General features: G+C 44.4%; 1 protein-coding gene across 1 annotated transcript in view; it reads left to right on the top strand.

Annotated features, from left to right (window-relative positions):
* The first annotated feature begins 417 nt into the window (after nucleotides 1-417).
* The window catches only part of LOC135515016 (semaphorin-3C-like), a 44,595-nt gene continuing 19,731 nt past the window's right edge, over nucleotides 418-25,281 (top strand). Inside the window, exons 1-4 of the mRNA XM_064938809.1 lie at nucleotides 418-668; nucleotides 5,221-5,393; nucleotides 21,693-21,853; nucleotides 24,332-24,394. Coding sequence (XP_064794881.1) covers nucleotides 5,258-5,393; nucleotides 21,693-21,853; nucleotides 24,332-24,394 — 360 coding nt within the window. The 5' untranslated portion in view covers nucleotides 418-668; nucleotides 5,221-5,257. The remainder of the gene's footprint in view (nucleotides 669-5,220; nucleotides 5,394-21,692; nucleotides 21,854-24,331; nucleotides 24,395-25,281) is intronic.

Below are 25,281 nucleotides of genomic sequence, written 5' to 3'. Positions count from 1 at the left end.
GCGTGAGGTAGGAGTCCTCTGTTTTCCTGTTTGTGTGATGTAGGAGTCCTCTGTTTGCCTGTGTTTGTGTGATGTAGGAGTCCTCTGTTTTCCTGTGTTTGTGTGAGGTAGGAGTCCTCTGTCTGTCTGTGTCTTTGTGAGGTAGGAGTCCTTTGTCTGTCTGTGTCTGTGTGAGGTAGGAGTCCTTTGTCTGTCTGTGTCTGTGTGAGGTAGGAGACCTCTGTCTGTCTGTGTTTGTGTGAGGTAGGAGTGCTCTGTCTGTCTGTGTGAGATGGGAATCCTCTCTGTCTGTGTGAGATGGGAATCCTTGGGTGATCAGTTCGCTGTCTCGTTAGCTGAAGGAGGGGGAGAGAGAAAGAGAAACGAGGGGGGGGGGACTTCAGTAGAGTATGTAATAGGAAGCCAGCCCTTTCTCTCTCTCCTCCTCTCTCTCCCCTTCCCTCTATCATCTCTTTCTCTTTCACTCATCAAGCCAGTCCTGCAGGCGGTTGGATGGAATAGCAGCAGCACTCTCTTCTCTGCCTTCTTTCTGGGTTAGTCACCAGGGAACCGTCTCAGTGTTGCTAAAGTGATTGAAGAGGATAAGGACTGGGTCAACACAGGAACAAACAGGGAACCAGGGCTTTGGGATCGGGACAGAGACAGCGCAGGAGAGGAAGCCTTATAAGGTGGGTCGTAGGCTGAGCTGTCCTAGGCTGGGACAGGGGTGTGTGGACAGTCAATCTTTGTGACAGAGAGATGACTCACCGGGGCCGTGAAAGAGTGGCGGTAGTGGGAGAGGGCTGCGTGGACTCGGGCTAACAGGTGCAGGGTCCCACTGGTAGACCGACGGAAAGGGAATAAGAATGGCTGAAAGGGAACATATTTAGACAAGTATTAAGAAAATCTCCAAAATACTTCATCCAAATGTAGCTAAATTTGTGACTTGTTAATTTAGATACCCGTTTACGGTTTGGTGGTTTATTTTCTCCTTTCTATAATGATGGATAAGGGGTTTTCTGTGTTGAGTTTTGTCACAATATGTCTGAAATGACGTGCTGTGAGGCGTCTGAAAAGTAATGCTGATCATTGAATGTGTTTTTGATTGTTCTTCATCACTGATGTTCGCACACCATACTGTATTTATGGTGGGATACATGTTATATTAACATGTACATTGAGTAGAAAGAAGTATAATTGCTATAGGACGTACTATTCCAAATATATCAGCGTGATCACAAGTGTGCCTTTGCTCTGGGACTGAGATTGTCACGATGTCTGGCATTAACTATATGAGTAAAAATAGAAGATTGTGAGTCTGAGATGATTGACGATAAACCAAAGATATTGTTAAAAAAAGTATTATTGATTTCTGGTTACTGTAGAGCCCTGAATCCTCTGTTTTCAGAACACAATCACTCCGTTTTCCTTAGCTCTCCCTAGTCAAATGTGTGCTTGGCAACATGTCCATGTACCCGAGCCATTAACTTGTGAGTGACAAGGTGTGGCGTGAACACTCGGAGGCCCTCTGGTAGATCCTGTAGGCAGAGGGATCACTCTGAAACAGACAATTCACACAGATGAACTCTATACTCTCAATATATTATTATTATTATTATTATTATTTACCATCTGCTATTATTTACATGCTCTAGGTCTAAATAGCATCTCTGTCATGACTAGAGGGAGAGAGAGACACAGTCTCTTGTCTAATTTATGTGTTGTAATTACAGTGTGGTTATCTCTATTTAAAGTAGGAATCTTTGTACAAATAGGACCAGGAAGAAGAGCGAGTCTCGACCAAAACAAGCCATTTATCAAGTCGTAACCCAGATGAGACTGCTTTTTCCTCATTACGTTCCATGTACAGTGCATTCGGAAAGTATTCAGACCCCTTGACTTTTTACACATTTTGTTACGGTACAGCCTTATTCTAAAATGTATAAAATTGTTTGTTTTTTCCCCTCATCGGTCTACACACAATATCGTATAACGACGACGTTATAGTGTACAAAGCCATATGGAGAGCCATAAATATTCACATTAATTTGTCTGGCAAGACTGTACTCTGTCCAGAAATACTGCAGCTTGCAAATGTATTAAAAAAAACGGAAATATATTTTTTTATATTCAGACCCTTTACTCAGTACTTTGTTGAAGCACCTTTGGCAGCGATTACAGTCTTGAGACTTCTAATGTATGACGCTACAAGCTTGACTCACCTGCATTTGGGGAGTTTCTCCCATTCTTCTCTGAAGATCCTCTCAAGCTCTGTTAGGTTGGATGGGGAGCGTTGCTGCACAGCTATTTTCAGGTCTCTCCAGAGATGTTTGTTCGGGTTCAAGTCCGGGCTCTGGTTGGGCCACTTGAGGACATTCAGAGACTTGTCCCAAAGCCACTCCTGCGTTGTCTTGGCTGTGTGCTTAGGGTCGTTGTCCTGTTGGAAGGTGAACCTTCGCCCCAGTCTGAGGTTCTGAGTGCTTCGGAGCAGGTTTTCATCAAGGATCTCTCTATACTTTGCTCTGTTCATCTTTCCCTCGATCCTGACTAGTCTCCCAGTCCCTGCCACTGAAAAACATCCCCACAGCATGATGCTGCCACCACCATGCTTCACCGTAGGGATTGTGCCAAGTTTCCTCCAGATGTGACGCTTGGCCTTCAGGCCAAAGAGATCAATCTTGGTTTCATCAGACAAGAGAATCTTGTTTCCCATGGTCTGAGAGTCTTTAGGTGCCAATTGGGCTGTCATGTGTGTTTTACTGAAGAGTGGCTTCCGTCTGGCCACTCTACCACAAAGGCCTGATTGGTGGAGTGTTGCAGAGATGGTTGTCCTTCTGGATGGTTCTACCATCTCCCCAGAGTAACTCTGGAGATCTGTAGAAGTGACCATCTGGTTCTTTGGTCACCTCCCTGACTAAGGTCCTTCTCCCCCGATTGTTCAGTTTGGCCGAGCGGCCAGCTCTAGGAAGAGTCTTAGTGGTTCCAAATTTGTTCCATTTAAGAATGATGGAGTGTTCTTGGGGACCTTCAGTGCTGCAGACATTTTTTGGTACCCTGTGCCTCAACACAATCCTATGTCAGAGCAAAAACCAAGACATGAGCTCTACGGACAATTCCTTCAACCTCATGGCTTGGTTTTTGCTCTGACAGCTGTGTGCCTTTCCAAATCATGTCCAATCAATTCAATTTACCACAGGTGGACTCCAACCAATTTGTAGAAACATCTCAAGGATGATCAATGGAAACATGATGCACCTGAGCTCAATTTTGAGTCTCATAGCAAAGGGTCTGAATATTTATGTAAATAATGTAAAAACCTGTTTTCGCTTCGCTTTGTTACTGTGTGTAGATTGAGAAAAAAAACATTAATTTAATACATTTTAGAATAAGTCTGTAACAAAATGAAATGTGAAAAAAGTCAAGAGGTCTGAATTCTTTCCGAATGCACTGTAAACGTGCTCAATTGTGTGAAATATGAATAGTCCATAACAAAAGACAGACAGAGGAATGTCTCTCATTCAATAAGGACATTATGGCAGAGCCAGATGATCAGATCTCCTGTTCAGCATCTAGGAAAAACAAATCGGTCTTAAAATGTCATCATACATTCATCAACTGGTCGTTTTTGAAAAGAGAGACTCCCTCTGAAGTGGTCAGATGGAACATTCCTTAGGCAAAGGGCCAAACAACACACAATAAACCCAATTATTCTTATACCCCTTCGGTAATGTATTGCTGTATTTATTCAAGTTCACCTCCTTTGTGGAGACCGATTTAATTGTCATCGCCAGGATTCCTGGCAAGGCTTCAGCAAGCAGCAGTATTTCTGGACTGACTACAGTCTCGCCAGACAAATGAATGTTTATGGCTATCCACATGGCTTTGTACACCAGAATGTGGAGCATTGCTCCTTATAAGGCTGTTATGTACATCAATGTGGAGTTTGGTTGTGTACATAGAGCACTACCGGGCTGCCAGACATGCCTTAGGAGGTTAGTCAGGTCAGTTGTACCAGCTAGGTGCTAGTCATATTTGTAGGGATCTCCATGATATCACCTGACAGGTTATACAGTATGACCGTGGTAGATTTAAAGCAGGAGAGAAGTTCCAGTTGTATGTGTCTAATCCTGCTGAGGTGGTGTGTCATGGCAGGCCTGTGTCTTCTCTCACTGTAATGACTCCTGGCACTCAGCAGCAGTAGAGGCTCCGGTCTCCAGTGATGGTTTAAGCAGCTGTGAGGCTGACATCTCCAGTCCAGCGCAAGGGCTTCTCTCTCCGTGAACTCACTCCAGCTCGGGTGGGCTGGGATAGGGAGGGCTAGGGCCGGTTTAGGAAGCCATGCTGCCAAAGAGATCTTAACCCTTCTGCACTTTTCCATATGCGTTCTAATTCTTCACACGCGGCCCCTCAAACGACGACCCAAGCCCGTCATGCAGGTTACATTTCAACTGGGTGATATATGGTTCATCTGATCCCAGTGCCTCAACCTTTCCGTCAGCTGCATCCCAAATTGAAAGTTTCATAGATATCCCACCCTCATCTATAAACCATGAGAATATAGATCTGCCTTTGTTTGGGTGCATTTTATTGTCTCCCACATTTTTTAAATTTTTTATTAAACCAATATGGATACTTTGCGTACAACACATTGAGTGGCATGGCCATGGGGCAGAAGAGCCTGCAAATTTTTTGGTTAGCAGTAAGAGAATCTCTCTACAGGAGAAGATCCCCTGGTAATACCTGTCTTCATCAATAATGGAGCTCCTCTTGTCCAATAATGGAAGCAGTGTGAAGGCAGGACGGGAGATTCTCCCCCAGTTCTTTTGTGTAGAGGAATCTCATCCATATTTAACAGTGAGCCATGTTAAAGGATGTGGTAACTGATGGATTTAACTGCCATGTGACGCTCTGATCTCTCTCCTTTAAAACGGATCCTCCTTATTTAGTGTTATTATTAGAACAGGAAGTAGTTACCATAGGACAGGAAGTAGACACCATAGGACAGGAATAGATACTGGAGGGCTGCAGCACTGCTAGTTTTCATCCTACCTTTCTAATCAGGAATTGTTTCAGACCTGGGAAACCAGATGAGTGAATCAATCAATTACTGGGATCTATTAACTACCGGGAAGAGAATAAAATCAGCAGTGCTGTAGCCCTCGTGGACTGGATTTGAACATCCCTGCCGTATCTGTGGTACTGTAGTCTGACCAGTGATGTCCCTCTCTCTTCTTCCCTCAGGTTATTTGGACTAGGTGTGGTGTGAGGCCCTGCTGTCATGAGGTGGCCGGAGGGGGTCGTTAAGACCCCGCCCTGGATAGGAGTCCGATCCACCCTCATGGCTCTCTCTCTCCTCCTCACTTGTGTCTCCAGCTTCCTCCAGCCACTGCCAAGAGTCTTCCTCTCCTTCGAAGGTAAAGACATATCCTGTTTACTCCAACAGTGAATTCCTAAGCATCGGACAGACATGCCCTCCATCTAACCTTCTACAGAACATCCGTAAAGCATTACCTCATGCTTAGTCTCATCCTGGTCTGCTGTGTTTTACCACAGCTGTGATGAGCTTACAAAACACAATGAAGCTATTAGTTTATAGTGTTAATGGGTCACATATGGTCAATAACAGATTGATGCCCAACCAGAGGATGTACAATCATCTTTGTCATTTTTTAACTAATGAGAAAATACTCTAATTACCTTCTCTGCAAATGTCTGAGATGAGATCGTTGAATGTTCCCTTAGATGTTTGCGTTTGATTGACATTTAATCAGTGTTCTCCACCAGATAGTGGGAGGCCGGCTCTAACCTTTAAAATACCCATGCTGCTTAGTCCCTGTTGGCCTTAACATCGACATGTTCTTGGTTTCGGCCTGTGAGACCCTGAAATCGTGGTTCCATTTCTTTGTTCTGTTCCATGTCATTGAGGCGAGCCAGAGCCGTACCTCTGTGAGATTGTACTGTACTGTGTCATGAATGACTGACTGCCCTGGCTCAGCCTGGTCCTGGTTAACGTTAAACACACATAGTGGGTGGAGGCACAGTTTCCTTTCCCTGTGAGTGTTGTTATAGACTCTTGGTCTGATTCCTCTTTTATTTAATTTCCATGACACAGATAATTGGATGAATTATTAACCCTCTGAACTAGGAAGGAGTTTGCAGGGGGAGGACGTGTTGTTTCTTGTTTCTCATGCTTTCAGGAACCAGCTACTCCTCCTCATAAGTGGTGTAACTGTACACTGGTGTTGATGTTGTACAGAAACTGATGGGTATGTTTGATCATCTTCCAGTACCCCCAAGCCCAATGCAGGAGAGACTGTGTGGCTGTGCTAAACTCAGCAAAAAAAGAAACGTCCTCTCACTGTCAACAGCTTTTATTTTCAGCAAACTTAACATATGTTCATACAAATATTTACACAACAAGATTCAACAACTGAGACATAAACTGAACAAGTTCCACAGACATGTGACTAACAGAAATGGAATAATGTGTCTCTGAACAAAGGGGGGGTCAAAATCAAAAGTAATAATCAATATCTTGTGTGGCCACCAGCTGCATTAAGTACTGCAGTGTATCTCCTCCTCATGGACTGCACCAGATTTGCCAGTTCTTGCTGTGAGATGTTACCCCACTCTTCCACCAAAGCACCTGCAAGTTCCCAGACATTTCTGGTGGAAATGGCCCTAGCACTCACCCTCCGAGCCAACAGGTCCCAGACGTGCTCAATGGGATTGAGATCCAGGCTCTTCGCTGGCCATGGCAGAACACTGACATTCCTGTCTTGCAGGAAATCACATACAGAACGAGCAGTATGGCTGGTGGCATTGTCATGCTGGAGGGTCATGTCAGGATGAGCCTGCAGGAAGGGTACCACATTAGGGAGGAGGATGTCTTCCCTGTAACGCACAGCATTGAGATTGCCTGCAATGACAACAAGCTCAGTCCGATGATGCTGTGACACACCGCCCCAGACCATGACGGACCCTCCACCTCCAAATTGATCCCGCTTCAGAGTACAGACATCGGTGTAACGCTCATTTCTTTGACGTTAAACGCGAATCTGACCACCACCCCTGGTGAAATAAAACCGCGACTTATCAGTGAAGAGCACTTTTTGCCAGTCCTGTCTGGTCCAGCGACGGTGGGTTTGTGCCTATAGGCGACGTTGTTGCCGGTGATGTCTGGTGAGGACCTGCCTTACAACAGGCCTACAGCCCTCAGTCCAGCATCTCTCAGCCTATTGCGGACCACCTGAGCACTGACAGAGGGATTGTGCGTTCCTGGTGTAACTCGGGCAGTTGTTGTTGCCATCCTGTACCTGTCCCGCAGGTGTGATGTTCAGATGTACCGATCCTGTGCAGGTGTTGTTACACGTGGTCTGCCACTACGAGGACGATCAGCTGTACACCCTGTCTCCCTGTAGCGCTGTCTTAGACATCTCACAGTACGGACATTGCAATTTCTTGCCCTGGCCACATCTGCAGTCCTCATGCCTCCTTGCAGCATGCCAAAAGCATGTTCACGCAGATGAGCAGGGACCCTAGGCATCTTTCTTATGGTGTTCTTCAGAGTCAGTAGAAAGGCCTCTTTAGTGTCCTAAGTTTTCATAACTGTGACCTTAATTGCTTACCGTCTGTAAGATGTTAATATCTTAACGACTGTTCCACAGGTGCATGCTCATTAATTGTTTATGGTTCATTGAACAAGCATGAGAAACAGTGTTTAAACCCTTTACAATGAAGATCTGTGAAGTTATTTGGATTTTTACGAATTAACTTTGAAAGACAGGGACCTGAAAAAGGGGTGTTTCCTTTTTTGCTGAGTTTGTCTGTGTTGCACATGTGTCTGTGCGGAGTCTGAGTGCTCAGACAGTGTTAAGAGATGTTGTGACTGTGACTCATTGTTTTTGGAAAGGCTGTGATGTACTGTGGTCATCTTTTTTCTTGACTCCAGGCACCTTTCTCTTCCTCTCACTGGCTCTCATCCTCTCTCTGCCCCTTTTCTCCTACTGTCTCTCCTTTCTCCTTTCATTGACTGACTTTCTCTCTCCTCTCCCTCTCTTCTCTCTGTGTTTCTCTGTGATTGTCTTGAATGCTGTAGTCCAGTGTTGTAGCCCAGAGACAGGCAGTGAAACGCCCAACTCAACAGAGCTGCTCACAGACAGGACCCAGGCTGTATACTCTTGTCTCGGGGATGTGTGGAGCATTACTGGTGGCTTGGAAAAAGCCTGCTAACTCACTGAAAACAGACCAAACCCCTCTGTGGCTTTTACATACAACCACGGTAGGCCTATTCACTCCTGCCCTGTTAAAATGTCTATCCTCCACGATTCACCATCAGCATACTGGGAATGAATCTATCCCTGCTGCTGATCATGGGATTGGTCAATCCCTTTTCCATGTGTGGATTTGATTTGTCTCCATTCCTTGCTTTAGTGCAGTTCTTCTGTATCTTAGTGAAACGTCAAAGGGAGCTTTTATCAGTCAAATATGTTCTAAAGTGGTTCTTGGTTGGGTAGCTCTGGTTTTGTGGTGGACCGGTAGAAGCTTTTCTTTTTTTAAAGTCAGATGTGTGTCTGTCACTTAGGATGATCTATGTAGGTGCTTCGCTGTGCTTCGTTCTCATGGGACTCATTGGATTGAATTAGTGTGAAAACAGAAGGGGGGGGGATTTGGCAGTGACGAGAAGGACGTTTCAAAGTAAAGATAGGAATGGAGATGTGATTGGGAGCCAAGATTTCAGGTGTTGGTTAGCTTCCATGCTGTGATTTTAGAGCTATTCAATCTGAGATGTTAAGCACAGGGGATCATTTGCCGTTGGGGCGGACAGGCTCCATATTTCATCCTGCCTTCAGTGGAGCTTCTGCCTGGGAGAGATCTAGATGTAGGGACTTTATACTCCTCTGACCCAGGGAGAGGGCTCTTCTCTCCAATAAACTCCAGTGTGGATTTCCCCACTGAGGGAAGTATTTGGGGTGCTTGGGCTCTCTCCAGTACCAGGGTGGGGAGAAGAGAGGTGCAGGGCCCAGAGAGGGTAACAGGTGGGGGGTCCAGTCAGCAGCAAGTGTAAGGGTGTGTGTTAAAGGTTCTGCACTGGAGGTGAGATATACTGTACTTCCCTGGAGTAAACACTCTTTATTACTACAGCCTAAACTGACTAAACCAAAATAAGAGAAAACAAACTCTGGGAGGAGACTTGTGTCAGTACACAGTATCTCTCTCTCTCTCTCTCTCTCTCTCTCTCTCTCTCTCTCTCTCTCTCTCTCTCTCTCTCTCTCTCTCTCTCTCTCTCTCCCTCTAGCTACCCATCCTTTCTTCCCTCTCTCCTGAAACTCTAGCCGAGGGTAAGGCAGGTTCACGTGGCTGAGTGAGTCAGCTTGCGTCTCCAGGAGAGGTTGTCGTCACTGACATTCCTGCTCCCTCACATTGCTTAATCTTGTCTCTGAGAGGCAAACGCAACGCAACGGGACAACAGCCAAAACACAATAATAAACAGTGAGAAACGCAGGCCCCAGAACGCAGTCCTATATAATAAACAGTCAAATACAGCTATACGTTTCAATAAAGCTGGAAAATAAATGAGGGGCTTCAATTCTTTGCCAAAATCATTATGGATTTACTAGCATGATAAGGGATTTGTTTTTAAACTTTTGTTTTCAATCACTTTTATTTTCTCCAATATTTAGTCTCGCGTCCCCTTTCATTTCATATATTCCAAAACACAGACTCCATCTGTTGTCTCAGTGAAAGTTAAAATAATGAATAGCAGAGTGTTTCGAAGTCTGTGTTTTGTCAACCATGGATAAAAGAAGATAAGGGCCATATTTTCCCATGAATCATTAAAATGTGAGAATGGTACAAAGCCCAGGACTAAGGACAGAATAATAAACCACTAACAGTGAGGCTTCCTATAGCTTTCTCTGAGCAGGTGAGGTGTAGATTAGACTGGACTAAGTCTAATCCTCGGCCAGGATCCAAACAAAAGCAGAGAAAATGTAATACAATATTTGTCTGAATCCTGGGCTAGGATTACCTAGTCCAATCAGATTCACACTTCACCTGCTCAGAGAAAGCTTTGTGATTTGGAGCCCTTGGCGTGGTGATTTGATGGCTACTACTACCACCTCTGTCATGGTCCACAAATCAAGTGCACTGCGATGTTGATAATCTGTGTTTATTTAAATCCCTGCTATAGATTATATGGAGATTTGTTTCCATTTCAACTAAGGTGGAAAATGTATCTGGATCTAGTCCAGTGGTCATATAGCATTGTCCTTTCTCAAATGGATTCAGTGACATAGGTGATACGTTTTTAATCAGAAACCGAATGAACCTCTCTCTCTTGGCTTTTTACCCGCAAAAAAAAGACTTTCAAACATGCAGTTTCTGGATGTCATCTCAGTATATATAGCCAAATTGCTGAGCATAGAAGAAAACGTTTGATTAGTTTCATGGTCAGAAAGGCCCTGGCTCATGCCATGTTGATACTTTCTGTTGTTTGACCCAGGTGAAACATTTCACAACCTTTGTTAGGCTGCGATCTGCACCTGCCAGTGAGTTTACAAGCCAGGAAGACAATGTTTTAGCCCTCATCTAATTGTTAGGAGGCCATATTAACGAGTTGTGAGCCCAGGGCTGTGGCAACTTCTACTTAAGCCTAGGCATTCCACTAGTGGGACAACTTCCGGGAAAACTGGAGGGTGCGCTATTCAAATAAATAATCATAAAAGGTATGAATATTAAACATTTAGGTACATATAAAAGTGTCTTATATTGGTTGAAAGCTTAAATCCTTGTTAATGTAACTGCACTGTCCAATTTACAGTAACTATTATAGTGAAAGAATGCCATGTAATTGTTTGAGGATGGTGCCCCATTTCAAAATATTTTTCCACCAGCACAGGTTTCATAAATTCACAAATGGCGATTAAATATTCACTTGCCTTTTGAAAATCTTCCTCTGATTTGTCAATAAAAGGGTCCCAGCTATAACATATAGTGTCGTTTTGTTAGATAAAATCCTTCTTTATATCCCAAAAAGTCAATTTAGTTGGCACCATCGATTTGAGTAATCCACTCGTTCAACATACAGAAAAAGGAATCTGAAAATCTACCCCTAAACTTTGTTTCAACAAGTCAAACACGAATTTCCAAGACTGGGTCCCTGTCCTAAAACTGATATTTCTTCTTTGTTTTTGAAGTTACAAGCCTTGACCATAGACTGCTGACACCCAGTGGAAGCCATAGGAATTGCATCCAGGAAGCTAATTTCCAGTATGCCCTTATACTTTCCACTGTAAGAGCATGGTCTCCCTCAAATAAAAATATTCCGGTTGGTTTTTCTTTGGATTTTCTCCTACCATACCTATTGTGTTATATTCTCCTACATTATTTTAACATTTCTACAAACGTCAAAGTGTTTTCTTTCCAGTGGTACCAATTATATGCATATCCTGGCTTCAGGGCCTGAGCAACAGGCAGTTTACTTTGGGCACGTCATTCAGGTGGAAATTTAGAAAAAAAGGGACCTAACCCTAAGACGATTTATTACACATCTAAGGCTTTCTGTATATGGTCTGGTAGGATGATTCTGGTTTTGTTTCTCTCTGGGTGATTGTGAAGAGGATTGTACACTAACACAGTGGGTCTGACAGGATGTGTGTGGCTCAGGGTGGGTGGTGGTCTTTGTTTAAGATGTCATTAATGTCCTTCTATCCTGGGAAAACACTGCTGGTGGTCAGGGTGTCACTATGGAAATTACGTTGGGGAAAAAAGAAAAGTGTATGTGTGTGTGTGTTTAGCAGGTGTCTATTTGAATCCTCCCGTCTAGTCCTTGGTAGAGAGCCTTGGTCGCTTAGCTGCAGTTAGAGATGTGTGGGAGATTGGTTAAGATGATGTTCTTGTAATGAATGTTCCCTCTCTTTGGGAGCTACTCCTGTTCTCAGCCAAACCCTGAGCGGAACCAGACGTCTCACACACACAGCCGTCTGTCTCACAGCCTCTCACCATAGAACGGATGCTCTGGTCCCCCAGCTTCCTCATATCAGTTCTATCTTTTATCATGCGTCATTAGAATCTCCTCCTAGCACTCATTACTTATAAAGGATGACAATCGGGTGCTCGTCCAACTGTGAAGTATATTTATTTAATTGTGGGATGGTGTGTGCGCATGCAAATTCTTCACATTTGATTACTTCCTGATGGTATACCTTTCCGCTGAATCACCATGGAAACTGACCAGGGTTTTTTTCGTCCTTCTTTATAAAACAAATTGAGGCCGTGAGCTGATAAGTGAATATTTGGAATACCTCAGGTATCCTGAAAAACATTTGCATTTTACTGAGGGAAATCAAGAGTTGCATTCAGTGAAACTGAAACACAGCCAAAGTAAAACATTTTCTGAATTCCTACGTGAAGGAATCATTTGGAAGATAAACAGCAGAACCTTGCCAATGTAACATTCACCTCCTGTAAGATAATGTCTCAAACTTTAAATCTAATGGGAAGGTCTGAGCCAGTGGTTTGATGTTCAAGGTTTTATCCTTGCCGAACCTAAACCTTTAAACCTGACCATAAATCGCCTAACTTGCCCCAGATCTCATGATAATGTCTGTGGGTTTGCCCTTTTGTCTTCTATCCCTGACCCCTCCGCAATTATGGGGCCTGGATAGGTCAAACAGACTGCTGCCTGCATGGTCGTCAGCAGGGCCAATAGGAAGTCGAAGGTCGTCAAAGGTTATAGGCAGGGCTGACGAGGGGCAAAAGTGGACCAGTGTGTCTGCATTAGTGCTCAGGGGCATGGAAGTAAAGTAAAATGCTTATAATTTCACCCAGCATCCCATATCTGCTTTACACTATTTTTCCCAGATTGAATCTAAACTTAATTTGCAACATAATTTGCCTTTGAAGTGAAGTCACAAATCCGTGATGGTATGCTCCAGGGAGTTCAAGGCTATACAAACCGGTGACCTGTCAATACTGTCGACAGAGAGATGTTTAGACATACAAATAACCAGGCTGACAAGGGTCATTTTTTTGTGTGGTTGTTGTTTGTGTCTCCAGGCATGTGTCCTGTTGCTGGCCGAGCTTATTGATTGAGTTAGAAACAGGACATTCTCCAGTGAAGGTTAGCGGGTACAGGCTGCAGCAAAGCCTACGGCTGTTGTGTTTGCGGACAGGGTTTGACAAGCCTTCTGTCAGTCATACTTTTTCTCTCCTTTCTCCTCCTTTCTCTTCCTGTCTCGGTGTTTTGACATTCCTGTCTTTGACCTTGCCGCCCCAGATGAATGTTTTAGTGTTCATCCCATGCACCATGTTGAAAGGTAATCAATGGCCATCAATATGGAAGAGACAGTATCTTTCTGGAAGATACACAAGGTTAAATGAAAATGGTGACGGTTGGTCTTTGAGAATTTAGGCTATTGATTCAGTGAAATATATTCTCAATGTTGTTTTTCTGTCTTTTTTACAGATGCATCATTAAATATTTTATTTTGCACACAGAACTATTCTCATACTGGCTTTGAGCTTAAGTGAGTTTCCATAGAAAAAGGCCAGGGTTATCTACATAATAAAAGGGAAAATGTTCAACTAACACAGCTCGACTATTACATACAGTGCATTGGGAAAGTATTCAGACCCCTTCCCTTTAACCACATTTTGTTATGTTACAGCCTTATTGTAACAAGGATTACTATTTTTTTATCTTATAGATCTACACAAAATATGCTATAATGACAAAGTGAAAACTGTTTTTTAGACATTGCAAATGCATTAAAAAAACAGATACCTTATTTACTACTTAGACCCATTACTATGATACTCGAAATTGATCTCAAGTGAGTCCTGTTTCCATTGATCATCCTTGAGATGTTTCTACAACTTTATTGCAGTCCACCTTTGGTATATTCAATTGATTGGACATGATTTGGAAAAGCACAAACCTGTCTATATAAGGTTGACAGTGCATGTCAGAGCATAAAACAAGACATGAGGTCGAAGGAATTGTCCGTAGAGCTTATATAGACAGGTGTGTGCTTGCTCTGACACAGGTTTGTGTCGAGGCACAGATCTGGGAAGGGTACAAAAAAATGTCTGCAGCATTGAAGGTCTTCAAGATCACAGTGGCCTCCATTATTCTTAAATGTAAGAAGTTTGGAAACACCAAGACTCTTCCTAGAGCTGGCTGCCCGGCCAAACTGAGCCATCGGGGGTGAAGGGCCTTGGTCAAGGAGGGCCTTGACAGAGCTCTAGAGCTCTAGAGTTCCTCTGTGGAGATGGGTGAACCTTCCAGAAGGACAACCATCTCTGCAGCAATCCACAAATCAGGCCTTTATGGTAGAGTGGTCAAACGGAAGCTACTCCTCAGTAAATGGCACATGACAGCCCGCTTGGAGTTTGCCAAAAGACACCTAAAGGATTTTCAGACCATGAGAAACAAGATTCTCTGGTCTGATGAAACCAAGATTGAACTCTTTAGCCTGAATGCCAAGCGTCTCGTCTGGAGGAAACCTTGCACCATCCTTGCAGCATCATGCTGTGGGGATGTTTTTCAGCGGCAGGGACTGGGAGGCTAGTCAGGATCGTGAAAGATGAACAGAGCAAAGTACAGAGAGATCCTTGATGAAAACCTTCTCCAGAGCACTGACGTCAGACAGTGGCGACGGTTCACCTTCCAACAGGGCAACAACCCTAAGCACACAGCCAAGACAATGCAGAAGTGGCTTCGGGACAAGTCTCTGAATGTCCTTGAGGGGCCCAGCCAGAGCCCTGACTTGAAACCGATCTAACATCTCTGGAGAGACTTGACAATAGCTGTGCAGCAACGCTCCCCATCCAACCTGACAGAGCTTGAGAGGATCTGCAGAGAAGAATTGAAGAAACTCCCCAAATACAGGTGTACCAAGCTTGTAGCGTCATACCCAAGAAGACTCTGTAATCTCTACCAAACGTGCTTCAACAAAGTACTGAGTAAAGGGTCTGAAAACATATGTAAATGTGTAAAATAAATTACATTATCAAACATTTCTAAAAACCTGTTTTTGCTTTGACATTATGGGGTATTGTTTGTAGATTGAATAGGGGGGGGGACAATTTAATCCATTTTAGAAAAGGGCTGTAATGTAACAACATGTGGAAAAAGTCAAGGGGTCTGAATATATTCCGAATGCACTACATTCAACAACAATGGAACAAGGCTCAGAGTGACTCTTTGGATTAACTTTCTATTATCCCAGTGGAAATCATTGTAGCGAAGTAAAATTAGTCAAAAATAGTCAAGTACTTTACACCACTGACCCTCACCATCATTCAACAGCACTGAGATGACCATTTGACCTGCATGATGTCAGCCAAGAAATATTAACGTTGTAATCCAACAAAACGATGATCTCAACATGTCATCTCCACCCCATTCGCCTAAACTTTACTCAGCCTTTGCTTCACTTCCACCTCCATCACTACTAAATCAGAGAATCTCATGGCCCAATACTGTCTATTAAACCTCCCCTGAACCTGACAGTTTCAAGTTTTATTAGTCATGTGTACGGGATTCAAATGGTATACACCGTCCAACCAAATGCTTACTTGCAGGTTCCTTCTCAACAATGCAACAAGAAGAAGATATAGAAGTTAAGAATACGTACGTAAAGTAAATGGTAGTAGAATAGAATAAAACATTTTAGCATAAGTATAATACAGGAAGGAACATTTTATAGTCCAATATTGACTCTCCCTCTGGTCTCATGGGGCCCGTAGTCTGTAGCTTAACTGACAGTAAAAATACATTTGATTTGGTATCTGCGGGCGGGGTGAAGGTGTAACCGGAGGACTGGTTAGGTGAAAGGTTGTGAGGGGCCCTATATGGGGTTGGTGGGATTCTGTGGCAGGTGAAGAGGCCAGGTGCTAATTAAGGCTAACGCTAGCTAGCGTGATGGACAGGTTGATTTGCGTCTCCGGTTTCAGACTCCTGAAGGGAATATTACCCAACGCCGCCGCATCTCAGGTCATCCGTGTAACGAAGACTGCTCTGATACTGGTGCTGAGTAACCTCACCCTCACCCAGCCACACTCTGAGACTCTCGTTGTGTCCTACGTGGTGAAGATAGAGTGAGAAATCAGTGATAGGGAGGTTATACCAAAGGCTAAAAGGAGAATAGTCATCCTACATATGACCATGAGATTCCCCTGACATTATGTCTGGAGACTGCTAGATAATGCAGTAACTTGCAGAAAATGGTGGGACGAGGATGATGATATTGGATGGGATGAGAGTTTGTCAGCCAAGCGGTTGTCCCTCTCCCTGTATGTCTATGGAGATGAGTGTGTTGATGCTTGAGCGGTGAGTTTGTGTGCTCCTGCTCCTCTTGCCTGGCCGAGAATGTGGAGAATGTCAGATAGACAGCCAGCCAGACGACTCTGTCGCCCTGCACTGGCCACTCTGGGTGGTCCCTCTTTACGAGGGACAAGGAGGAGACCATACTCTGGCACGATACCCAAACCACCCCCTCTGCTTTACCTGCCTATATACCACCTGCCAAAACACTGTATACTGTAGAGTTACTGTAGGCTAGGCCTATATCCCCATGGTGATGGAAGAAATGTCATTGTGCGGATCAGTGTCTCCAGAGCCAGACCGAAGCTTTGAGTTGCCAGGATAAAGGTTGTGAGTGGCGCAGTATGTGTGAATGTACCAACATTGTATTAGAGGAGTGTAGCCATGCAGAACTGAACCCAAGGAGATGTGGCATTGTCCTCACAAAGAGCACCGACACTTGGCAAGAGGTCTAAAGTCAGATGTTTATAAAGAAACCCACTCCATCTTCAGTGCGTACATGAATCAGGGGGCGGGGGTGTACTAAGCCCATGCTTCAATATTTATCAAGGCGAGTGATTGGGATCCGCCTACTCCTGCCCCTGAAAACAGTGGAACACAGGTCCTATTCGTTGAAAATAGATGATGCCTCATTTGCATGTGGTTAATGAATTCATGATGGCCTTCAAGGGTGCGGTCCATTTGAAAAGGACTGCATTGAATCTGAGACACAAAGGAAGGTTTGTGATTGGCCGCCTGCCCAGCTCTGTGGTGTTAATGGGGTCTGAAGACCTCTGGGCCTTTGGCTCTCAGACACCGAGGTAGCCAACATCCAGCAAGAACTCACACTCCACAGGCCTAGTTAACCATTTAACCTAGTCTAGCTTTCCAGTACTCCTATGAGTAGAGTGGATTAAATCTTGGTTGTGTAGACTTGGTTCTGCTAAACTTCATCCCTAGATAAAGCCTTGGCTCGAACCATGCTGTACCGTGTACGGCATCCATATTAGGAAGTTGTCAGTTCACACGATAATCGATAATTCACCGTAATCCTGAACTTTTGATACCTCTCCTGCCTCCTTGTGCACCTGACCCTGCCTGGACACCGCTGGACTACAGGTGTCATGGTTCAGTACAGCCTGAGAGTGTCAGTCCCTAGCTGGTGCCCCACCCCATAGAGAAAGGGAGAGTAGAATGAGTCTGTCAGGGTGGCTCAGTGGGCCGACCAGCCCAGACTGCTGGCTCCATGTCCTTAAACCCGGTCTTGGGGGGACCCACAAAGTCATCGCTCTTGTAAAAGCCAGACGGCGTACTTTCCAGCGGCGCTGAATCTCTATTTTTACGATTCTGCAATGTGATAAACTGTTCCTTGTATGGCAAGCCAAACCTAAAACACCACTGGCTTGTTTACTGGTGGGGATCATGGTGGAGGCCCGCTACTTTGATCAGCCTAACAAATGGGAGAGTTAGTCTGTCATTCCGTGTTATGGGTTTTCACTTCGCCGGAGGGAGACTCCTTATTCTCTGTGGTGGCACCATCTCCCCCCCCCCCTCAATGTAATCACAGCACTGTGAGACAAGACAAGGCCTGTCCCATCTATGAGCACTGCCATCTCTTGAGCACTGCAATCTCTTCCGATTGTAATTACAGTAAAACCATCATGGGAGGAGGGACAAGTCCCTGCTGTTGCCCAAATCCTTTCACTTAGATTCTACAGACTGACATCACAACTCTTTTGTTCCTTTTGGACAGTACTATGTGGCATGCAGGACGGTTGTTGCCTTTCTCTGCTATCCTCCCTTCGTTGACAGAGGACTCGTTTATAGGGAATGATGATCAAAGCTTGTAGTCTTGTCATGTCACTAGACGTTCCTGGTGGGTACATTTTAGACTGGATTAAAAGCCTGCTGTCTAAAACAGATTTGCCCTCCGTGCACATGGTTCACTGGACAGGGGATCAATGCAAATGTGAATCAAAAGTGTGTTAATAAGCTGATGAAATATAGATCATCTGAGATCCTGCTGTAATGTCAAGGTGAATGTGTATCCATTAGGCCCATTAGTTACATTCTCACCAACGAGGATCTCTGACCCGGTGTCTTGGGTGACCGCTAGTATGGATTTATATCTGGGTTTTAGTCTTGCATGCGAAATATGTAGACTACTTCACTCAGACTAGATAACATCTGTAGTTGCTCTGCGGCAGTGTACGACGATGCGAAGCCCGCAACCCACCACCACTCTTAAATATTGAATGACCGTTGTGGTCTCTTGGCCCCTACTGAAGGTTTTTGTGCCACTTCCGCTTGACCAAGCTCTCACAAATGAACCACTCTTCAAAGGGACTAGAGGTATTACTGTGCGGTCACCTGCAGCGGTCGGCTGCTCTGCAACCCGCAGTCCACTACACGGATGACCGCGCCTGGTCAGAACGCTATTCCTGCACAGCGGGAGCCCCAATGGGTGAACGCTCACAGTCAAAGTGACCTCTGGAGTTCTACCAGGAGGCACACGGGGGAAGGTGCGGCCCACCTGCCCACATAAATAATAGACTACCCACAATCCTCTACTCAGTCCTCAACACTGCTCTGCGTTCTCCTACTGCGGGCATGTTCTATAACGAAGCCAGAAATGTTTCTGTATCCTGTCCATTACGCCGAAACAACAAGGGACACGCCATTTCATCCTCACAGTCAACACCACAGCAGCTCAACCTACAGTACATACCAGACCTCCCCAACGTCTTTCTGTCAAGGGTGATGTCTTCCCATTTTACGACCCCCTGAATACTTAAACTGAGCCAATAACAATGACCAACATTCTTATTCATTATGCTTAACATTTAGAGACAGTTTATCCTCAAACCACATCTGAGTGAATCCAGTCTACATAAACAGCACCAGCCATAGCAGACTGGACAGACAAGGACAATTTTGCCAATTATATCCACAAACACTTATGACATACTCAGGGTCTCTGCTGGTGATGTCATCATAGTGGAATGCAGGCTAAGCCCATGACTAATAAATATTACTACAACCTGATGGATTTATATTTCATTGTGATGAGAGCATATGGGAGCTCCCATTTGATCATTTGGTTTTCAATTAACAGGCCTGAGCTCATCGTAAGAGCATGGGTTTGATTGTCAACCCAATGATTTATATGGCAACAGACAGTACTGTACATATATCAGCCACTGTCCTCAAATGCTTTAAGCGATACTTCTGGAACTCATTATTACTGATCTATTACAGCCGTTATATAGTTTAAGTTTAGATTACATTTTCACAGCCACGTATTAATGTTATGGGGTCAAAAGCTTAACTCGTCCCACAAGGATGACCTCTGATCCCATCAGGTCAAAGGTTAATAGGTAGTAGAATAAACATCCACAAACCTGCCTGCCACCATCTCTCTTTGTAAGCCTATCTCATTATAAATTAGACCCATGTTAAATTGTGCAATCCCATGTATCTCAGGCAGAAAATGATGGAGAAAGCACTTGAAGTGAGTCTTGTCGTTTTCTTTAGAGAGTGCAGGTGCACTACACTAACGGCTATTGTGACATTTTGATAGAAGGCTGTAATGCTTGCCCAGGCATGAATCATGCATTTCCTGCTGGGGTCATGATGAGCAGACAGACACTGGATCCCATGGTATGCACCAGAGGCAATGCTCGCCTCACTGTGGATCAGTTGGGTGGCGGGGTCATGTGACGCACGCCTGCCGCGTTTCCCCCCAAAACACTGGACTTAGTTAGGGCTTCCACCCACGGGAGGAAACATGAAAGTCTCCAATTCCTCCACTGAGAAAACAATACAGAGTTAATGATAATAATAACAGTTATTTCACCCGGGCCACCTCACCCCACACCCCTCTGAACACTTTGTTCCCCTTGTGGAATGTTCCAGAGGGAGAATATGGATAGAATCAGACTGTACCAAGAGCATTGACTTTAGGGGGGATTCCAGATCCACATTGAGCAGGGCTACAATAAAACATTCTGTAAACAGGAATCATTAAGTGAGAGTCAACACCTTTTGCTCCAGGAAAAACAGAAGCAGGAGCCCGCAGGCTGGTAAAGTGAACACTCCTTTCCCTCAAGGATAAGAAAAATATAAAATAAAACCCTTTCCAAGAAGGTCTTTAAATCTCTCCCCTGCCTGTTATTCTGGAGGGATGTAGGTAAGAGTGGTTTGGAGTGAAGCATGGTTTTAATTAGTTCTTATAGTTAACTCTTCACCCCTGGTGGCACGCCTGGCTTCCCTGATCTCTGGCAGAGCTGCTGTTGAACATCTTTAGCCTGATGAGCCGAAGGCTTGAGCTAACCCAATATCTCCCTGAGCCCAATGCGACACTATCTCCTAAGCTGTAAAGCTTTTGAGATGTGGATCTTCTCCTTTTTCCAGAGGTTCCCTTTATTAAATACACATTGGCTTGTTGGAGTTTGACAAGGGCCTTCGTATTAGATTTGAGTCTGGTGGAAACAAAGCATATTTTGTGTGTGTGTGGTGTGTGTTCTTCATTCTGCACTGTGAGAATGCTCATGCCTAAAATTATACATGATACACCAACCGACAAATGTATGCTTTTTAAACAATATGGCTTAAGTTGATTTCTCTACATGTGATTGGTGCGTAGGATATGAGGATGCTTATAGAGGTATGTCAAGATCAATAGAGTGAAGAGGCGTGGGAAACAGTACTTATTCATGTAAACAACTCTAGCTTTATTCCATATGGCAACAGCACTAAACACACATCCATGATCAAAAAGAGAGGGGGAGAGGAGGCACTGGAAAACGGCTTTCATTCAGGATAAAAGGGCCTCGACCTCAAAAGCAATGTGCAATACTATTGAATAGAATAATGAAAAGTGACTTTAGCCTGGAGGCCTGAAGGAGAGCACAGCCAGCCTGTTTGTTGATTAGAGAGAGAAGACAAAGGAAGAAGGATCAACTTGCTCTCAACTCCTCCACTCCTGCCCCCCCCTGCCCCTGTCAATAGTGATGAATATGCATGAGTTTGGCATAGACAGTGAAGGTCTTTGATGGTTTGGATGGAGAGCTCTCCGTCTCTGGACGCTTAGAGACAGAGGATGTTTACTTCTTCCTTCTAGCTTTAGGGCAATAAGGGCTTTTACAGTAGCTGGTCGGTCAGAGAGACAACCATGTAAATGGTTTTTCCACAGATCTCTTTTGCCACCATGATAGTCCAGTGTTCATAAAGTGGCTGGAAAGTTGTTGTGTGGAATCTACTGCATGCATTGCAAAACAGATGCAATCACTTCTTATGCACTTGTTGTTTAGTCAGTGTTAGCTGACTTGGTATCGTCCTGCTGTCAACGATAACAGATTCCTCATTATTTCCCACCATAACATTGTCTGGTTGTATCCCACAGACCTGCAGGCCTCCCAGACGGTGGAGTACTACAGTCTGTCAGACAAGGCCATGGACTACAGGATCCTGTTGATGGATGAGGACCAGGACAGGATGTATGTAGGCTGTAAGGACCATGTCCTGTCTATGGACATCAACAACATCACCCATGGGACACTCAAGGTGAGGTCCTCTGAGCAGTCCGTTAAAGTGCTAAGAGGATTTTCCTTGCAGCATCAGGGAAATGTTTAGTTGATCATTGTTTGTTGTGATAGTATTGTAAGTAGAGAATGGATATAGCAGGATACTGACTTCATCTGCCTTACAGAATTATAGTATGATGGTGTGTTGACTCATAACTCCCTGTCCGTTGCCTACATTACTTCCATTACTTTCCATCCTATTTATCAAGGAGACAAAATGATGTTGATCTCATTTAGCTTTCCTTGCATGTGGCAGATCCTGGCTGAATACATGATGTTAGTTATACAAGAACAGTAATGGTGGTAATTAAATTATAATATAGTACATTTTATATGCTAGATCACACCCATTTCATGGAGCAAAATATATGACATGTATTATTAGTGGTGCTTGATGCAGTTCTGTGATTCTGTAACAGAAGTTCCCTGCTAATTGTATCTCTGTGTGCAGTGAGGGAGCCATCCTGTCTGTAATTGACAGGCGTGAAGAGCAGAACAGATGGGAATGCATTTAGTTTACCCCAGAGAACTGTAGCACATCCATTTGCAAAGTAATTGCCTGATACGTTCCCAGCATTAGATCCTTCGATCTCCTCACGGGATTGGAAATATAGCATTTAGACAAGTTATCATCATGATTGGGAAGTTTACTCAAGTGTAGAGCATCCCTATTAGGAAGTCACTAGAGTGTAGAGCATCCCTATTAGGAAGTCACTAGAGTGTAGAGCATCCCTATTAGGAAGTCACTAGAGTGTAGAGCATCCCTATTAGGAAGTCACTAGAGTGTAGAGCATCCCTATTAGGTCACTAGTAGAGCATCCCTATTAGGTAGTCACTACGAGTGTAGAGCATCCCTATTAGAAGTCACTATAAGCATCCCTATTAGAAGTCACTAGAGTGTAGAGCATCCCTATTAGGAAGTCACTACGGTGTAGAGCATCCCTATTAGGAAGTCACTAGAGTGTAGAGCATCTCTATTAGGAAGTCCCTACGGTGTAGAGCATCCCTATTAGGAAGTCACTACAGTGTAGAGCATCCCTATTAGGAAGTCACTAGAGTGTAGAGCATCCCTATTAGGAAGTCCCTACGGTGTAGAGCATCCCTATTAGGTAGTCACTACGGTGTAGAGCATCCCTATTGGGTAGTCACTACGGTGTAGAGCATCCCTATTAGGAAGTCACTACGGTGTAGAGCATCCCTATTAGGAAGTCACTAGAGTGTAGAGCATCCCTATTAGGAAGTCACTAGAGTGTAGAGCATCCCTATTAGGAAGTCACTACAGTGTAGAGCATCCCTATTAGGAAGTCACTACAGTGTAGAGCATCCCTATTAGGAAGTCACTGGAGTGTAGAGCATCCCTATTAGGAAGTCACTAGAGTGTAGAGCATCTCTATTAGGAAGTCCCTACGGTGTAGAGCATCCCTATTAGGAAGTCACTACAGTGTAGAGCATCCCTAGGAAGTCCCTAGGTGTAATCCCTATTAGTCACTACAGTGTAGAGCATCCCTATTAGGAAGTCACTAGTGTAGAGCATCCCTCCCTGTAGAGCATCCCTATTAGGAAGTCACTAGAGTGTAGAGCATCCCTATTAGGAAGTCACTACAGTGTAGAGCATCCCTATTAGGAAGTCACTATTAGGAAGTCACTACGGTGTAGAGCATCCCTATTAGGAAGTCACTACGGTGTAGAGCATCCCTATTAGGAAGTCACTACTACGGTGTAGAGCATCCCTATTAGGAAGTCACTACGGTGTAGAGCATCCCTATTAGGAAGTCACTACATCCCTATTAGGAAGTCACTACGGTGTAGAGCATCCCTATTAAGTCACTAGGAATCACTAGAGTGTAGAGCACTGGAGTATAGAGCATCCCTATTAGGAAGTCACTACGGTGTAGAGCATCCCTATTAGGAAGTCACTGGAGTGTAGAGCATCCCTATTAGGAAGTCACTACAGTGTAGAGCATCCCTATTAGGAAGTCACTAGAGTGTAGAGCATCACTATTCGGAAGTCACTAGAGTGTAGAGCATCCCTATTAGGAAGTCACTATGGTGTAGAGCATCCCTATTAGGAAGTCACTATGGTGTAGAGCATCCCTATTAGGAAGTCACTATGGTGTAGAGCATCCCTATTAGGAAGTCACTATGGTGTAGAGCATCCCTATTAGGAAGTCACTATGGTGTAGAGCTTCCCTATTAGGAAGTCACTATGGTGTAGAGCTTCCCTATTAGGAAGTCACTACGGTGTAGAGCATCCATATTAGGAAGTCACTACAGTAAGTGAAGTTTGTCCGTTTGCTTCAGAATCTGTTTATTTCTGTTCAATATATTCTCTTCTCTTCCTTCCTTCTGCTCCCACAAACTGTCCATTGTTTCTGGGTTTAAAAAAATTCCCAGCTTTCCAAGAAGACCAGGATGTGCAATGGTCCCTAATGAAGCTGTTTTCTGTGTTTCTCACCAGGTGTTTTGGCCTGCATCTGTTAGCAAGAATGAGGAATGCCAAATGGCTGGCAAGGACCCCACGGTAAGAACACCAACACTCAATATGTAGCACTAGCCGCTAACTAAATCCACTGAAAGTCATGTGTGATGCTAACCGCAAACTAGATGAATGAACACACTATACCGAGGATGTCTCTGGTCATTTTCCATTAGCATGTATTAGCATGTTAGCATCCTGGGTTCCAAACACGTGGGGCTGCAGATGTTGAGGAGACTCATTGACTCCTCCTGGCATTCCTTATGTTAGTCGATAGAAGAATGAGGCGTAGGAGTGTTCAAATCCACCCAGAGAAAACAAACGAGCATAAAAGCAGTACGTTAACCACTGTGACTGACAACAGATCCCATAACCTGGCCTGAACCCTTACTGCACTGCTTCTCTGTATTAGCATATACAACATTGACAATCTCAAAACAGCAGCTGGTGATTCAGTTTTCTGAAACTAATTAGGCTGTTTTGCATGTTAGGACAAAAGTTCTGTTTTTGTTCATTGTTTTTATTGGACTGTGTTGGCCTGTTTTTATTTGGACTGTGACTTCAAAGGCATGCATGTGGTGTACTGTTTCGAAGCTAGTAGTCGTAGTTAGTAACAACAGCCACCATGGCAGAGAGCTGTGGTCTTGTACAGTACTACAGTGTAGGACCATAGACTTATACTGTAGGAGTAAAGAAGAAGCTGTTTCCAGTCAGTGGAGGGTGATTAGTGCTGCCTACAGTCACGGCTCCAGCTCTGTGGACAGCCTCGCACAAATATTTGTGTGGAGAAGACTCGTGGTCGGCTTACCTCCCTCCTCCGCCTCTACTCTGCCATCCCTCTCTTTCGCAGCCCTGCCTGGTCTCTCTCTCTTCCATTCTCGGCCTCTCCGCTCTCTCGCTTTACTCTTACTGTCTCGCTCTACCCCTCACTC

The sequence above is a fragment of the Oncorhynchus masou genome, chromosome 26 (assembly GCF_036934945.1).
Source record: "Oncorhynchus masou masou isolate Uvic2021 chromosome 26, UVic_Omas_1.1, whole genome shotgun sequence".
Taxonomy (NCBI): domain Eukaryota; kingdom Metazoa; phylum Chordata; class Actinopteri; order Salmoniformes; family Salmonidae; genus Oncorhynchus; species Oncorhynchus masou.
The sequence above is the reverse complement of the archived record's forward strand: the minus strand, read 5'-3'. Positions and strand labels throughout refer to the sequence as shown.